The sequence below is a fragment of the Anomaloglossus baeobatrachus genome, chromosome 3 (assembly GCF_048569485.1).
Source record: "Anomaloglossus baeobatrachus isolate aAnoBae1 chromosome 3, aAnoBae1.hap1, whole genome shotgun sequence".
In the NCBI taxonomy this organism is placed as follows: domain Eukaryota; kingdom Metazoa; phylum Chordata; class Amphibia; order Anura; family Aromobatidae; genus Anomaloglossus; species Anomaloglossus baeobatrachus.
In genome coordinates, this window is record NC_134355.1 from 624,873,739 (window position 1) to 624,892,261 (window position 18,523).

The 18,523-nt window shown below is 46.5% G+C and overlaps 1 protein-coding gene across 6 annotated transcripts in view; it reads left to right on the top strand.

Annotated features, from left to right (window-relative positions):
* Nucleotides 1-18,523, top strand: part of LPIN1 (lipin 1) — a 279,658-nt gene that overhangs the window by 192,425 nt on the left and 68,710 nt on the right. For all 6 annotated transcript variants that reach the window (XM_075341117.1, XM_075341123.1, XM_075341120.1 and 3 more), the window contains exons 5-8: nucleotides 808-927; nucleotides 10,623-10,752; nucleotides 13,916-14,219; nucleotides 18,348-18,441. In XM_075341117.1, coding sequence (XP_075197232.1) covers nucleotides 808-927; nucleotides 10,623-10,752; nucleotides 13,916-14,219; nucleotides 18,348-18,441 — 648 coding nt within the window. The remainder of the gene's footprint in view (nucleotides 1-807; nucleotides 928-10,622; nucleotides 10,753-13,915; nucleotides 14,220-18,347; nucleotides 18,442-18,523) is intronic.

The window sequence follows — 18,523 nt, forward strand, 5'->3', positions numbered from 1 at the left end:
TCCGTCTCTCTTTCCGTCTCTCTTTCCGTCTCTCTTTCCGTCTCTCTTTCCGTCTCTCTTTCCGTCTCTCTTTCCGTCTCTCTTTCCGTCTCTCTTTCCGTCTCTCTTTCCGTCTCTCTTTCCGTCTCTCTTTCCCGGTCAGTGTGTGTGTGTGTGTGTATATATGTATATATAATTATAATTTGTATATATAATAAAATATAATTTGTGTGTGATATGATATATTTTTTTTTTTCCATTGTTACTTAGATCTTGTATGGGGTGCTTTGGTCACCTACATAATACCATGTAATACTGTATAGCTAATTATCTTCATGTGAAAATGGCTCCTCCTGCTCTATAACATGCTGTCTGCACGGTCAGAAACCAATCAGATTGATATGAAGTTTTACTGATTTTTTTTTTTTTTTTTTTTTTTTTTCTACAAAACTGTATTTTATTCCCTGGTGTTTTTATGTAGGAGTCCATTGGATGGTCCTATTCAGTGATTGACAGGCTTTCCTGTGCTGTGCATGCAGAGATACCAGTTAATCACTAGTAGCTCCGCCCACTGGACTCCTACATAAAAACACCATAGAGATCTAAGGATAGATTACTATTTATACTGAATTATTTCTGACAAACCTATATATTCTGCTCGGTGTCTCCTTCTCTATATTATGCTGCTGTCCACAGATTGTGTGTCACGTACAATGTGACAGGCTCCCTTTAAATATATTCAGTTTGCTCCCAACAGATTCTCCACCAGACGCTTATCCTGCAGTTTTCACCCTTTTCATATTTAATTATTACATTTATCTTTTCTAGATCTTCAGTTCAGAACAGCTTTAGTGACAGAGTCCTTGAAATGAGCCAGGTGCAGGGCGGACCCTTCTCTAAAGCCGACACTTACCCGCACTCGGATGGAGAGTGGACTCCAGGACAAAGGTATTGCAATTGGATTAGAGGATGCAATGGAGAGTAATTGGATTAGAGGATGCAATGGAGAGTAATTGGATTAGAGGATGCAATGGAGAGTAATTGGATTAGAGGATGCAATGGAGAGTAATTGGATTAGAGGATGCAATGGAGAGTAATTGGATTAGAGGATGCAATGGAGAGTAATTGGATTAGAGGATGCAATGGAGAGTAATTGGATTAGAGGATGCAATGGAGAGTAATTGGATTAGAGGATGCAATGGAGAGTAATTGGATTAGAGGATGCAATGGAGAGTAATTGGATTAGAGGATGCAATGGAGAGTAATTGGATTAGAGGATGCAATGGAGAGTAATTGGATTAGAGGATGCAATGGAGAGTAATTGGATTAGAGGATGCAATGGAGAGTAATTGGATTAGAGGAGGCAATGGAGAGTAATTGGATTAGAGGAGGCAATGGCGACTAATTGGATTAGAGGAGGCAATGGCGACTAATTGGATTAGAGGAGGCAATGGCGACTAATTGGATTAGAGGAGGCAATGGCGACTAATTGGATTAGAGGAGGCAATGGCGAGTAATTGGAGTAGAGGAGGAGACAATGGAGAGTAATTGGAGGAGACAATTGAGAGTAATTGGAGTAGAGGAGACAATGGAGAGTAATTGGATTAGAGGAGGCAATGGCGACTAATTGGATTAGAGGAGGCAATGGCGACTAATTGGATTAGAGGAGGCAATGGCGAGTAATTGGAGTAGAGGAGGAGACAATGGAGAGTAATTGGAGGAGACAATTGAGAGTAATTGGAGTAGAGGAGACAATGGAGAGTAATTGGATTAGAGGAGGCAATGGAGAGTAATTGGAATAGAGGAGGCAAAGGAGAGTAATGGGAATAGAGGAGGCAATGGCGACTAATTGGATTAGAGGAGGCAATGGCGACTAATTGGATTAGAGGAGGCAATGGTGAGTAATTGGAGTAGAGGAGGAGACAATGGAGAGTAATTGGAGGAGACAATTGAGAGTAATTGGAGTAGAGGAGACAATGGAGAGTAATTGGATTAGAGGAGGCAATGGAGAGTAATTGGAGTAGAGGAGGCAATGGAGAGTAATTGGAGTAGAGGAGGAGACAATGGAGAGTAATTGGAGGAGACAATTGAGAGTAATTGGAGTAGAGGAGACAATGGAGAGTAATTGGAGTAGAGGAGACAATGGAGAGTAATTGGAGTAGAGGAGACAATGGAGAGTAATTGGAGTAGAGGAGGCAATGGAGAGTAATTGGAGTAGAGGAGGCAAAGGAGAGTAATTGGAGTAGAGGAGGCAAAGGAGCGTAATTGGAGTAGAGGAGGCAAAGGAGCGTAATTGGAGTAGAGGAGGAGGCAAAGGAGAGTAATTGGAGTAGAGGAGGAGGCAAAGGAGAGTAATTGGAGTAGAGGAGGCAATGGAGAGTAATTGGAGTAGAGGAGGCAATGGAGAGTAATTGGAGTAGAGGAGGCAATGGAGAGTAATTGGAGTAGAGGAGGCAATGGAGAGTAATTGGAGTAGAGGAGGCAATGGAGAGTAATTGGAGTAGAGGAGGCAATGGAGAGTAATTGGAGTAGAGGAGGCAATGGAGAGTAATTGGAGTAGAGGAGGCAATGGAGAGTAATTGGAGTAGAGGAGGCAAAGGAGCGTAATTGGAGTAGAGGAGGAGGCAAAGGAGCGTAATTGGAGTAGAGGAGGAGGCAATGGAGAGTAATTGGAGTAGAGGAGGAGGCAATGGAGAGTAATTGGAGTAGAGGAGGAGGCAATGGAGAGTAATTGGAGTAGAGGAGACAATGGAGCATAATTGGAGTAGAGGAGGAGGAGGCAATGGAAAGTAATTGGAGGATCAGACTACAAAGTTTGTTTGTAGTCTCCTACAATGGAGATGCATAGCTCTGTATTAGAGCTGTGGACTCAAAAGGGGGAAAGTTTATAATCCGTACTGTATGAAGTGCTGCCTTCTATTGGGCATAGCTCGTCCTGTTCTTAGCTGTAATGTGGAGTGAATGGTGTCCAGTCTGGGCAAAGCAGGTCGACTGGAAAAGACCCAGGTCGGCTGATGTCAGTTGCTGCCCACACACATCAGATTATATACTGTATTAGAGAGTGCAAGAAAATATTTGTGGTTTTTTGTTTTGTTTTTTTTTTTTTATTTTCCCGAGAGCAGTATACATTTTTTTCTTTTACCGATAAAGGAACTGATCAACATTCACCTGTATTGTGCACCGTATTGGTGTACTTTTTTCTTTCTGATAAAACCAGCACAGCAGCATGGTCCTTATGCCATCCCCATGAGAGGTTAAACCACTTTTGGTGCACACCAGTCTTGTGTGCTCTGGTTCCGTCCCAATTTTCATGCTTTATGACTTGCTATCCACTATTCTCCAATAGCTGATTCCCCTTCATTAGCATTCTGCCAGCACTTTTGGTGCTGGGAACTTCCTTCCCCAGCATGCATTGCTCATCCCTTGTCCAGTGGCATCCCTGCACTGATCTAAAACCCCAACTCCCTGTTATGACTTTGTACAGATTGGCAGACAAGAGAGCAAGAACAAAAAGAGAAGAAATGGTATTGTGAAGAAATCTAATGCTAGAGAGATGCATCCGTATTTCTCATTTCTATGACATTGTAATTTTGTCAGGCTCTGATTACAGCATTTTTTTTTTTTTTTTTTAAATTAATTAATTCTCATTCATCTTCCTTTTGAATCCGTCTCTTTATCTCTACTGATAGGGACTGATTGTACTTGACAACAGGCAGTGGACAGTAGGTACAACTACAGGGTTGGCCCTTGGGACAATCCTTTGGAGAGACTATTTTCAGGGGTGAAGACATGATTTTTATATAAAGGGATTTCCAGACTGTCAATTTATCATATTATCAATCACATGAGGTCACGTTCTCTGAGACCGTCTACATTACGCCTGATCCGGCTAGATCTTTCAATTTATGATGTGACCTATAGACGGGGTCAGACTGGCCCACCAGAGAACCGGAGGATCCTCCAGTGGGCCCAGGAACTGGCACTTGCTGGCAGGGCTTCCATAAGGTCATTGCTGCCCTTACTGATGGGGCCTGGTGAAGAGGGGGCCCGGGCCCAGCCGGGGTACTTACTTCACTTTATTAAGCTCCGGGCTGGGCCCCACTCCACATGGATAATTTGCATGTGATGTGCTTCATATGCAAATTAGCCTTGAGCTGGCACAGGGTCAGTGGAACAGAGGAGGGGGCGGGTTCGTCATCCTGTGACCCATCGTTGAGCAGCGTAGTGAGGTCATAAAGCTGCAACCTCATCACACTGCTGCAGGTAATGTTGAGCCGCGAAGGTGAGGAGGACACTGCGGGGAAGTCAAGCGCTCCATGAGCTGAAGACAAGGTTGGGAGTCAGTATAAGAGTAAGATCAGGGACCTTAGATGAGAACCCCCCCACTCTAACGGTAAAAGAAAAAAAACCCTCGAGAGGGGCTTTAAGAAGTGTATTACACTCTGATATTAGCACGTTTTATTTATTTCTATGTAGCTACATAGTGGGCCCCAAGAATTATTTTCTCAGGTGGACCCAGGATTCTCCAGTCTGACGCTGAATATATGTATAGCTTTCCATGATGGTAAATTAGGACCTGTTGGATCTCCTGACAGGTCTGGTCTTCCAAATACCTGCATTTTGTGTGGAATAACCATTCTGCAGCACTTTTTCTTAGCATTCCTCCTTTCTTTGATTTGGCCATGTCCTCACACAATCTGACCTTGTCCGGTCACTACTAAAAGTCGTAGACTGCCCCTTATTGAGAAGGGGAATGGTAACGCCTATGTCTCGAGCGGGGGACAGATCACAACCGGGGGGCCGCTCGAGGCACTCTTATCCAGGCAGTGGCTGTGGCTTGAGTGGCACCCGGATCCGGGTCTCGCGCAGCTGTCCGTCGCCCACGAGTGAAAAGGGGTTATTTACAGGGGACAGAGTCTTTGTCGGTGACGCCACCCATGGGTTGCGGTGATGGATGATGACACCGCCGCTGCCTTGTATGTGGGTGCCCGGGGCTGATGGAGCGGGGTAGCAAGGTGGGATCACCTCCACGGGTAGGGGAGGTGTAGTCTCGGGGCCCAGAGAATGGTGAGGGATTGCAGGGAGCAGGAAACTCGCAGTTCGGTTGTCGTGGTGCTGGATGAGCTGCTGATTATTTGGATGGTCAGTAACTACACACACAGTCTGTATTGTAAACCAAATTGCCAATGGCCGGTCACCTTTGGCGGGTGTCTTCGGGTCCCACACCCAGATATACAGCCAGGAGCCCTTTCTTCCACACTCTGTGTCTCTTTCTTGTCTGGACAAGTCTGCTTGAATGGCCTCCGGACCGGATCCCCTCTCTCGGCACCGGCGGGCTACATCCCTGCCCCGGTTGACCTCAGGTTCCCTGCGACCGGATCTCCGTGCCTGTGGCCCTCACTGTCACCTAGTCCGGTAGTCCAGGGCTCCAACCCCGACTACCAACCTCTCCAGGGAGCTCCAACTCCCTCCTGTCAGCTCTTCACTAACTACAGCCCAAACTAAAGCTAAACTCTGCTCTGTCACTTGCTAAGCTCTTTCGATCCCTCCCATTTACCTGGGGAGGGGTTGAGTAGTGCCCGATTGGCTGGTTTATATCTGTGTGGGGACTGTGTTGGTGCCAAGGAGGAGAATGGCCTGCACTTTGGTGGATTTGTGCAGGCTCTGTGACAACCTGGTTTTGCCAGGGCGTCACACCTAGTTGTAAATGTATTCATAAATTTCCAGGAGGAGTAACAGAGGAACATGACTAAAACAGACATGCCAGAAATGGATACGGATATTTTTTTTTAAAATCCGAGGATATTGTGTTGTCACTGTGGCTGTTTTCTTTGTGATATGGACGTACACCGCGCATCAGCTATATGGCTTATGTCCGGGCTGACCGATCTGCCCAGCTCCATTCTATGACATGGATGAAGGGCCATTATTTTGCTTTTTACTTGAGCAGATCAGTTTTTTCTGTTTTGGGTGTAATGTACAAGATGAGGACATGTACTGCACACAGGAACTCATCTAAAACCCATTAATGGATGAGATTCTGTCTTCTTCCTGGAAAACATAACGGCGGCCGCCTCCTCCATGATTCATAGAGAATCCCGAGCACATTCTCCAAGATAAATCAGCCTGGGATTGAATTACGGAGGGTCACTACATCTATAAAAGCCTCTGTGAATGGCTTACATGGAGATTTACTCTCCACTTCTATAGAGATAAATACCGCACACACTACAGATCTATCAATGGCTGTGTCCCATCCCCGTCACTGCGGCCAGAAGTAATAGAAGCGCGGCTCTGGAGGAAAACAACACTTCATGCTCTAATTACCTCCAGAGAAAGAGGTTTTGGAGCCTTTCATTAATTGTTTTTATTTATCTATCCATCAGAAGGTGCAAATATAATTGATATTTTTAGCCCATATTGCGACGTTTTGGTTCACGTGAGAACCTTTCTCAAGCAATGTGTTGAGGGCACAAGTCACAAACTATAAAGGGAATCTGTCAGCTGTATGATGTCGGCAAAGAGATCCTGAATCCAACAATGTATCACTTAAGGCCAGTTTACACACTGCGATATCGGTACCGATATCGCTAGCGTGGGTACCCGCCCCCATCGGTTGTGCGACATGGGCAAATCGCTGCCCGTGGCGCACAACATCGCCCGGACCCGTCACACTCCTTACCTGCTCTGCGACGTCACTGTGACCGGCGAACCGCCTCCTTTCTAAGAGGGCGGTCCGTGCGGTGTCACAGCGACGTCACTAAGCGGCTGCCCAATCAAAGCAGAGGGGCGGAGATGAGCAGGACGTAACATCCCGCCCACCTCCTTCCTTCCGCATTGCGGGCGGTGGCAGGTAAGGTGAGGTTCCTCTTTCCTGTGGCGTCACACGGAGCGATGTGTGCTGCTGCAGGAACGACGAACTACATCGTACACGCTGCAGCAGCGATATTTGAGAAGGGACCCCCATGTCACCGATTAGCGGTTTTGAACGTTTTTGCAACGATGCAAAATCGCTCATAGGTATCACACACCAACGACATCGCTAATGCGGCCGGATGTGCGTCACAAATTCCGTGACCCCAACGACATCGCATTAGCGATGTCGTAGCGTGTAAAGCGGCCTTTAGACTACTGTATGCAGCCGTACTGACACAATCAGAATTTTTAGATTTAGTCATGTAGCAGAGCTGAGAGAGCTGCCCCCGCCCACACCGGGCTCTTTATAGAGATTGACACCTCATTGTCAATGTACAATCAGAGGAGGCGGCGTGCCGTACTGCTGTGCGCATGATACTGTAATCCAGCAATGATAATGGTCCTGCTACTTAAAGATAGGATATAAACAACCGATCGGACCTTTACAAAACGGGTAGCCCTAAATTCTGTTAACCCTTGCAGCATGCTTGCTTTAGCTTACTTAGCAAAAACCTGCTGACAAATTCCCTTTAAAGGCCTGTTCCACTCATTGATTACCCTCTCTGTAAAGTTTTTCCCTAATATCAAATCTGTATCTTCTCCGTTTCAGTTTCATTCCTTTACTTCTCGTGTTTCCACGTGCAAATAAGAGTAGTGCTGATCCCTATACAGTGTGACATCCCTTCACATATTTATAGAGAGCTATTAAGTCTCCTCTTAGTCTTCTCTTTAGCAAATTAGCGTTGTGTTAGCTATCCCTCCTAGCCTTGCATTGTCGCCACATTTGATTAGCTTACTTACAGTTCCCTTATCTAGATCATTTATAAAAATGTTGAACACTGGGGCCAAGACAGAGCCTTGTGGTTCCCACTTGAAACATTTTTCCAATTGGATGCGCAACCATTTATTACCACTCTTGGAGTATGATTACTGAGCCTGTTATGAATCTGTGCAGCCCCCACGTCAGTAACAGCCGGGCTGCTCTGATCTGGATCCGCAGTTTGGCTCGAGGGATTCTCCGGACCCGGGGGTCGTGCGGACACTTCAAATAAAAGGGGACGTATATATACGGGGATTACTGCAATCACTTGGTGACACCACCCACGGTGTGTGGTGAGGTGTAGCACCACCGCTGCTGTTGGGGAGCACCTGGGGGCGATGGGATGGCAGCTGGATATTAACCCCTCCGTGGGTAGGGATGGATGCCCCAGGGCCCAGTGTCTCTGTGCTGAGGATGGTGATTGCAGGGGCCGGCGCGCCCTGTCAGACCGGGGGGTGTCCGTGTACACAGTCAAATGAATCACACAAGTCCAACGATAAACAGTCGGTGGTTCCGATCTCTGCTTCACGGTCCAGGCACCCCCTCTGTGCACGGTTTCCGGGTCAGTTCTCCGGTGTCGGTATCGGCGGGCTCCTACCCTGTCCCGGTCCACCTCGGATCTCCGGCAGCCGTCTTCCCGTCTCCTGACAGACACGGACCACTGTCTGCCACCTAGCCAGTACGGCGGGGCTCCAATCCCACGCCTTTCCTCTCTGGCTTCACTCCACTCAGCTCCAACTACCACTTCACCTTCCAACTGACAACTCTCAAACTCAACTCGAACTGCACTTTTCCCGCCCCGGGTTCTCTAGACCCCTAGGTGGGCATTTTCCTTCTGCCTGGTCCCGCTCACTGGTGTGCCTTTCCTACCCTGGGGGGGTGACTAGGGTTTTGTTGGCTCTGTGTAACCCTGTGAGGGATGGTGTTATGTGTGGGCCTATTTTGTGTGTGACCACCAGGCGGAGCCAGGGCGTCACAAATCCACCTAACTTAGCCTTGTCCAATCCATGCTTGGTCATTTTCTCTATAGTATGAGATACTTTTATCATATCTTGACTTCAGCAAAGCATTTACTATATCTACTGCATTTCCCTGGTCCACTCATTCAGTGATTTCATCATAGAAGAAAATTAGATTAGTCTGGCATGACTTGTTTGCTACAAACCCATGCTGGCTCTGGTTAATTACTGTATTCTGGTCCAAGTACTTACATACATGCTGTTTAATAATGTATTCAAAGATCTTTCCTAGTTTAGAAATAGGACTCACTGGCCTGCAATTTGCCAAGTGGTTTGGCAATTTCCTCTATCTCTTCCAGTACCCTAGGATGTAATTCATCTGGACCAGGACATTTAATTTCCTTTAAATTGGCTAAGTGTTCCCTCACTATCTCTTTATAGATAGTGTGTGGATTCTTTTATTCCTTCGATAGTATAGTGAAGATCAGTTGATGTTACATTTTACTTTCTGAGAAAAAAACGATGCAAAATGGGAATTTAAAAGTTCGCCTTCTTGATATCATTTTTGACCACTTCATCGTTTTCATCCTGTAGTGTCTCTGACTTTTTTCTTTTTCTTTTGACATACCCCCAAAATCCTTTTTTATAGATTTTGGTCTCCCTTGGAAGCTTTTTTTTCATTACTGGGTTTAGCTCTTCTAATGCTTGACCTGCAGTAACTAGACTGCATTATATTCTTCTTTAGATACGTATCCTTCCATTTTATATACATTTTCTTTTTTTTCCTTTTTAGCAAGTGTTTAACCTCTGTGTTCATCCATTCTGGTCTTTTTAAATGCTTCCAATTCTTTCTTCTTTTAGGGATTGTTACTGCTTGTGCAGTGAGAACTTCATTTAGCAAAATCTCCCATCCTTCTTTGACATTTCTGTCCTTTAGAACATCCGGCCATTGGACCTTTCCTACCCTCTTTCTGAGTCCAATAAAATCTGTTTTTCTGAAGTCCAACCTCAAAGTCTGAGTCCTCGTAGGTCTTCCTCCTCTTGTAATCCAGATAGATGGGGAGAAGGGTCAAAGACGCCACGCTGCTGTATTGAAGAAACCTTTTTTTGTCAGTCTTACCAGATGGTAGTTGCCTGGATCCACTGTCTTACCTTTCTTCTTATATATTGGTACCAAAATGTTGAATTTTTCTGAGACACAGGTGTACATCTTCTTGTGTTAAATTAGTTAGATCAAGTGGCAAACATTGATTTTTGCCTTGTTAAATGATCCCTGGATTAGTCAGTAATTGGTGAACAGATATGAAAAGTGCCTGTTTAATACATCAGCCTTTTCTTTGTCCTCTATAATTATCTTATCTTTTAAGGGGCGGATATCATCCCTTTTTATTTTTGGCATTGATGTATTTTCAAAAATGTATGGGATTTATTTTAATGTCTTTTGGTGATTTTTATTTTTCAGCAGTTAACTTTGCTAGCTTGATTTTATCTTTAATATCTCCTTTTTAGATCTTTTATACTCCTGAAATGCTATTTCTGTATTTTCGGCTTTTAAGATTTTCAATGCTAGGTGTTTAATAGTGTTGGTCTTGTCATGTGGGCCATGGGAATTTTGGGGCCCTCCAACCTCCAAGTTATCTTGCTCCCCTGCTTGTATCTCGTGACAAACTGCTGGTGGAGATAACAACTCCGCAGCTCTGTACACTGTGTAGCCGCAGCTGTGGGGTACTGCGGGTTGCTGTGGGGTACTGCGGCTCTGCTCATACTGGACAGGAATTTATCTGATAAAGATGACCTGACCTCAGCTTAGCTAATCATTTTAGTAGCAACCGTGAAGTCTTCATGATGACTGCTATGTATTTCCCGCACACTCATCTAATTCCACTAGACACCTTAAATTGCAGCAATATTTTCATTTTCTCACTTTTACATTTTTTTTTTCTTTTCAGTCCTCCAGGTTCCCGTCCTGCAACTCCCAAAAGTGACTCTGAATTGGTGAACAAATCAATGGAGAGGGGAATGACCCCCAGTGAGCTCCCAATGCAATGGACTTGGGGAGAATTACCTAAGGCTACCAAGGTAAATTGGTCACATCAATAGAAGGATCCTTCCAGCGTTCCATACTGCTATTTCTTGTAAGCACCACAAGGGGGCGCCAAACACCAGGGACTGATTGAGATTCTCTCCATAACCTGGACTGACGTCTTACTTTTCTGTTGCTTTCTACTAAAACAAACCAAAGGAAATATATACAAGCCCCATCCACCTAATTTAAAAGGACTTTTCTGAGGCTTCACATATTGGAGTGAAAGGGATCCATCCAAAATGTAAAGTCGAATACAGGGAATTAGATTAGGTTACTACAAGATCAACCAAAATATAATCTGAGAAATCCTCCTTAATATAGCAACTAAATTACTCACCTGATGTAATCGTGGCACTTATACCCCAGGTCCTCCTCCTTCCTCGCAGACTGCATGGCTCTTCTGTCCACACGATGACCACGGGTGGATGAGCAGGTGCCCAGACTCCTCCATCAGCTTCCGCCAAGTGAAAAACTGTGTTCTCAAGTCCTGCTTCTTGCATTTGGAAGAGGCTGATGGACAAGTCTTGTATGTACAACCCTATTTATAAATATGTGACGGGGTTTTAGTTGTAGAAGCTTGGCCATCAATGGCTGATCAAAAGAATTTATGGAAAACTGGCCAAAATGGATCCACTATGTTGCCTCTAGTGCAAGATCTGGAGGCATGGAAGGATTCAGTTATCCCTAAGGAGAGAACTTTTTCCGTGCCTTGCTCTGTCCCCTCAGGTATACATGTTGTCTGGAATGTCCCATTTCTGGGAAGACTTTCCTCAAGATTTTGGAGGTGTCTGGTGGAATTTTTGCCCCTTCATCCAGAAGAACATTTGTGAGGTCAGACTCTGATGTGAGACCAGGCTCACAATCTCCATTCTAGTTCATCCCTAAGGTGTTGGATGAGGTAGATGTCCGGGCCTGGTGTGTATGAATCTGATTAGCCGCACAGCCTTTCCAGCCATGGTTTATGGTTTACTTTGTCCGCTTGGCACCATCACTGGGAACAGAAGAGGGCCTTCCCCAAACTGTTCTCAGACAGTTGGATACTACTCATCCAAAATTAAATCTGACATCGGATGCATGCTGCCTAAAACACAGGCTGCATGTATCAGGCACCGGCCGTATGATTTCAGTCAGGTCTGTTTGAGAAAAACATAATTTAGAAGCCGCAGGGGACCATGTCACATGGGAGACCAGTTATAAAGTTGGGTCCCCGGTGGCTTCTCCCTGCCCGCTCCCCTTGAGTGATTGGTATAGGGAAAGACCTCAGTCATTTTTATTAATTTATTTTACTCACTTATATGGGCACCATTCATTCCATAGCACTTTACACACATCGTCAATGCGAGCGGGTGTGGATAAGCCGCCAATGTCCAGTACAGGTTACCTGATCCACAGGCTGTCAGGTTCCTTTTAGAATTTCCCTTCACTGGAAGTTAAGGGCAGAGGCTACCCCCTAAAAAAAACTTCCCTCCTCCACCAAACTGTACAGCGGGCACAATGTAGTCGGGCAGGTAACATTCTCCTAACAATCACCAAACCCAGACTTGTCCATCAGATGCCAGATAGAGAAGTGTGATGCATCACTGCACAGAACACGTCTCTTCCAGAGTCCAGTGATGGCGGCTTTACACCACGCCATACAACAGTCGACATTGTGCTTGGTGATGTAAGGCTGCAACTGCTCGGCCATGAAGCTCCCAGCGGGCGCAGTGTTTATGCATATGTTTATACCAGAGGAGGATTGGACTCTGTAGTTATGGGGCCAGCAGAGCGTAGGTGACTTCTCTGCCCTCTGCACTTCAGCAGTTGCCCCACTGCTCTGTAACGTTACATGGTCTCCACTTCGCGGCTGAGTTGCTGCGGTTCCTTCCACTTCTCAATAATACCACTCACTGGTGAAGCGGAGGATTTAGGAGGAAAGAAAGGTCATGACCTGACTTGTTACCCCGGTGACTCCTCTTACAGGATCGCGTTGGTGTCAGTGAGCTCTGCAGCATCAGCCATTCTGTCTCGTTGGTTAACGCAGATGTCATGGTGGGAGGCCAGGGGTTATACACTAGAGGCAAGGGGCCAGATTTTATACACTGGGGAATGAGGGGCAATGTTATACACTGAGGGCGAGGGGCCGGATGTTATACACTGGCGTGGGAGGTGGCAAGGTGCCGGATGTTATTCACTAGGGAAGAAAAGGCACAATATTATACTCTGATGGCAAGGGGCCAAATTTTATACACTGGGGGCGAGTAGCTGGATGTTATACATTGGTGGTGGGGGGGGGGGGGGGGGTGAATGGCCGGATGTTATACACTAGGGAGCAAGGGGCTGGACGATATTCACTTGGAGGGGCGATATGCCGGATGTTATACACTGGGGGGGTGAGGGGCAGGATGTTATACACTGGGGGTCGAGGGGCCGGATATTATACACTGGGGGTCGAGGGGCCGGATGTTATACACTGGGGGTCGAGGGGCCGGATGTTATACACTGGGGGTCGAGGGGCCGGATGTTATACACTGGGGGTCGAGGGGCCGGATGTTATACACTGGGGGTCGAGGGGCCGGATGTTATACACTGGGGGTCGAGGGGCCGGATGTTATACACTGGGGGTCGAGGGGCCGGATGTTATACACTGGGGGTCGAGGGGCCGGATGTTATACACTGGGGGTCGAGGGGCCGGATGTTATACACTGGGGGTCGAGGGGCCGGATGTTATACACTGGGGGTCGAGGGGCCGGATGTTATACACTGGGGGTCGAGGGGCCGGATGTTATACACTGGGGGTCGAGGGGCCGGATGTTATACACTGGGGGTCGAGGGGCCGGATGTTATACACTGGGGGTCGAGGGGCCGGATGTTATACACTGGGGGTCGAGGGGCCGGATGTTATACACTGGGGGTCGAGGGGCCGGATGTTATACACTGGGGGTCGAGGGGCCGGATGTTATACACTGGGGGTCGAGGGGCCGGATGTTATACACTGGGGGTCGAGGGGCCGGATGTTGTTATATATTGGAGAGAGATGGAACAGTGAAAAATATGAATGCAATGATTAAGACCTGTCTTCATATATAGTGTCTGTGTACACAAACCATTTGCAGACCTACCTCTATATAATAAAAATAATAATAATATAATAATGTGATGTTATTTTTCCCTCAGTCTCCACATAAAGTGAAAGAACAAACTGTGGTGAAGATAAGCCCATCAGAGAGCACACATTTCCGCGTAATCCAGAACACAAATGAAGAAGGGACGGTCTCCCCAGAGGTAATAGGGGAGCAGCCAACACCACTGATTGCAGAAGAGGTTGGTCCTGAATGTGACACCCCAAAAATTAGTGAACCCGATATTGAGACTTTGGGAGCTGCAGCCCCTGCGCTCCCCCCTCATGAAGACGTGACCTCTACATCACCACCTAATAGTCCGCCAGCAAACAAGACTGACTCTCCTTCCAAGAAGAAAGGTACAGCCACTCACCTCACAATACGTTTTATTTTACGATTTGCTTATAGACGCTCCTGGGCGCTCCAGGTTATAATAGTGCTGAATTTATTACATATTTTGTGGCCTAATCATTGAGGCTTTATGAGAACTTGTTCAGGTTTAGCTTTACTTGCAGTGCCATGTAATACTGTAGAAAGAAAATATTACGGTCATGGTGAAATATGCCATGAGACTAAATGAGCGATCACTATATCCTTTACGTATTAGAAATTGTCCTGATTCTAATGATCTGTGATGTGACATTCACTTTTTTTTTTTTTTTAGTAGTTTCACTTAATCAGCATTCTGCCAGCACTATATGTGCTGAACGTTTCCAGCATGTATTGCTCTTGATTTTATTCAGTGACTTAACTTACCTGTATTGAATTAAAATTCTGTTATACTTGCATGTATCTTAGTTTTAAAGTTGAAACAAGACACAAGTTTATCATGGTCAACCTATAAAATATCATGTTGATCCAAAAGAAGGTAAAATCCCAGATGCGAATACCCCATATTGGGGGAAAAATTATTTCCCGATTCCACATATGGCAATCAGACTAGTTCCCTGGATCAATATCCTATGTAACATGACAGACAGGTGGGCAGGACACCAAGACCCTCCTCTGCTGTGCGCTTTGGGACCGAGGCCCTCCTCTGCTGTGCGCTTTGGGACCGAGGCCCTCCTCTGCTGTGCGCTTTGGGACAGAGACCCTCCTCTGCTGTGCGCTTTGGGACCGAGACCCTCCTCTGCTGTGCGCTTTGGGACCGAGGCCCTCCTCTGCTGGGGGACCGAGACCCTCCTTTGCTGTGCGCTGGGGGACCGAGACCCTCCTTTGCTGTGCGCTGGGGGACCGAGACCCTCCTTTGCTGTGCGCTGGGGGACCGAGACCCTCCTTTGCTGTGCGCTGGGGGACCGAGACCCTCCTTTGCTGTGCGCTGGGGGACCGAGACCCTCCTTTGCTGTGCGCTGGGGGACCGAGACCCTCCTTTGCTGTGCGCTGGGGGACCGAGACCCTCCTTTGCTGTGCGCTGGGGGACCGAGACCCTCCTTTGCTGTGCGCTGGGGGACCGAGACCCTCCTTTGCTGTGCGCTGGGGGACCGAGACCCTCCTTTGCTGTGCGCTGGGGGACCGAGACCCTCCTTTGCTGTGCGCTGGGGGACCGAGACCCTCCTTTGCTGTGCGCTGGGGGACCGAGACCCTCCTTTGCTGTGCGCTGGGGGACCGAGACCCTCCTTTGCTGTGCGCTGAGGGACCGAGACCCTCCTTTGCTGTGCGCTGGGGGACCGAGACCCTCCTTTGCTGTGCGCTGGGGGACCGAGACCCTCCTTTGCTGTGCGCTGGGGGACCGAGACCCTCCTTTGCTGTGCGCTGGGGGACCGAGACCCTCCTTTGCTGTGCGCTTGGGGACCGAGACCCTCCTTTGCTGTGCGCTGGGGGACCGAGACCCTCCTTTGCTCTGCACAGAGGGACCGGGACCCGCGCCCCTGGTGTGCGCAGAGGGACCGGGACCCGCGCCCCTGGTGTGCGCAGAGGGACCGGGACCCGCGTCCCTGGTGTGCGCAGAGGGACCGGGACCCGCGCCCCTGGTGTGCGCAGAGGGACCGGGACCCGCGCCCCTGGTGTGCGCAGAGGGACCGGGACCCGCGCCCCTGGTGTGCGCAGAGGTGATATATTTTTTTTCTTCCCCCAGAATGGGACATCCTTTTTAGATTTGACATTATCAATAAATGACAGGCACCCGATGAGATTGTACCTTGTAGTTTTCTCATAGCTGTGGCTTCTTGGACGTTGCAGAAGAGCCCCCTGAGGGTCGCACTCTTGGAGGATACCTTTTGTATATCTGTAAAGATCCATTCTGCTGATTGCTGACTGTCTAGGATCAGGAAATATGCAATCACTGAACACCAAAGCGTTATGCAAATGTCAGCTCCTGGAACAATCTAGTTGTATTCCAGAGGCAGCAATGCAAATGATAGAACAAGTAAACACTTTGGATGTGCCAAGTGATGGGCTGTGTTCATGCACGGCTAATGCCAGCTGCCGGAGTCTCTCCTGGCTGATATTACTAAACATCACTGCTGTTTGCGTTGATCGCGTCCAAGTCGTTTCAGCTGCGCCCGCCGTGTTCCAGGATTATTCTCTGTCGCTGTTTAGTGGTTGCTTCCAGTCCTATCTACACACTCCAGTCCGCGGCTCTCTGGGGCAGGTCCAGCTGCATCGCTGTGATAGGCAGCAAGCGTTATGCAAAGTTTAGGGATAATTGAAAAGTCCTTGTAGTTCTGCGGTAAATATTATTACAAGCTGTCCTCCAGTAGTAGAGAGATCACAAACTGTCCTGTCAAATGTTTTTTTATAAGCTCTGTTAATAGTTAAAGCAAAAGCTTTTACCTCGCCCTTCCCAGGTCTAGTGCTGAGCGCTGCTGCTCCTGGTGTCTGTTGTTGTCTGCAGCATTGACGTCATATTGATAGCACTGCAGCCAATCTGTGAGCTCAGTGGCTTCTGACATCCACTTTGTCAGAACGACTGAGCTCCTTTATAGTGGGAATCGGGAAGGTGGCAATGCACCGCCCTGTAAAGCTATAAGGTTTGTACCTTTACTGGTTAGCGCATCGCCAACTTGCTGATTGTAACATCTGTTGTTAACTCGCTTACTGCCTAAATGTGTTTTTGGCTGCAAAAAAACGCACAAAAACACATCGGTAAAACTGCATTTCGGTGCGTTTTTGGCTGTGTTTTGCTGCGTTTTTGATCATTGCGTTTTGCTGCGTTTTTTTTCAATGCAGTGCATGGGTGAAAAATGCAGTAAAACGCAGGAAAGAATTGACATGTTTGTTTTTTCTTTTTTTTTTTTTTTTTTTTTTTCTTCTCAAAAACGCAGCTAAAAAAAAAAGCTGTGTGCGGACAGCAAAAATGAAAAGTCATAGACTTTGCCGGGGATGCAAAGTCATGCAGTTTGAGCCCCAAAACGCACCCGAAAAACTCTCAAAAAAGCTCAGTGCGCACATAGCCTAAACCTACCGTTCTTTACTTTCCATTGTGCCTCCTGAGCGACACCAAAATAACACCTCTCACTTATTAGCTGCAATGTGATGTCATTGTTCATTGTTACAGACAATAAAGACAAAAAGGAGACAGCTGCACTCTGTAGTGGTAAGATATGTGGAACAATGAATATGGGAAAATAGACATGCATTACTGCTATGAAAAACATGTAAAAATTGTGATACTTAGCTCAAAATATCAAAATCAAAAAATATCAAAAATGGCCAGTTTTATGTCAGGCCAACAGCAAGGTGACCTTTTTTTTTTTTTTTTTTTTTTTTTTTGTTGGGTCCCTATCAAACTAATGCGTCTCTTTGAGTTAAAGAAAACTCAATTTATGGGCAGACAGGAACCTGCGAATGGAGAAATAAAATTGCCTGAGCAGCAGGAGTGCTCAATCATAAGGCATAATCTTGTAATATAAGAAAAAGACTGATGGCACATCCTACGTTTCTAATGTGAACAGGTGCAAACTGAACATGAAATATAGTAACAAAAAGGAGACAGCTGCACTCTGTATTGCTAAGACATGTGGAACAATGAATATGGCAATATAGACATGCATTACTGCTATGAAAAACATGTAAAAATTGAGATACTTGGCACACAGAGGTCGCCTTGCCATTGGCTGATGGGCTAACATGCTAACATAAAACTGGCCTTTTTTTTTAGCTAAGGATCTCAATTTTTACACGTTTTTTTCATAGCAGTAATGCATGTTTATATTCCCATATTCATTGTTCCACATATCTTAGCACTACAGAGTGCAGCTGTCTCCTTTTTGTCACTATGTTTCATGTTCAGTTTGTACAAGTTCAGCTTAGGAAGGCAGGATGTGCTATTGTTGCAGACAATAACATACATCAGGGGAAGTGGTGGAGACTCTGTGCTGGACCTGGGGAGGATGAGTCAAGCACAGTTTGTTTTTCTTTACTACTAATGTAGCTTATAGAAAAATCTTTCTGAAAGGGAACAGCATATTTAAATGGCTTAAAAATGTGGCCATCGGTCAGCCAAGAACGTGGCCTTGATCTTCTGATTTCCATTCTTGTTTTTGCAGATAAGAGAAGTCGACATCTTGGGACCGATGGTGTCTACTTGGATGATATCAACTGCATGGATCCAGAGGTTGCGGCTTTATATTTTCCGAAAAGGTTTGTAGTTTTTATCCTCATTATCATTTTGCTTTATGTAATGTCTAGGGTGGAGAGGACATACAAAAAAAAAAAGACAGAA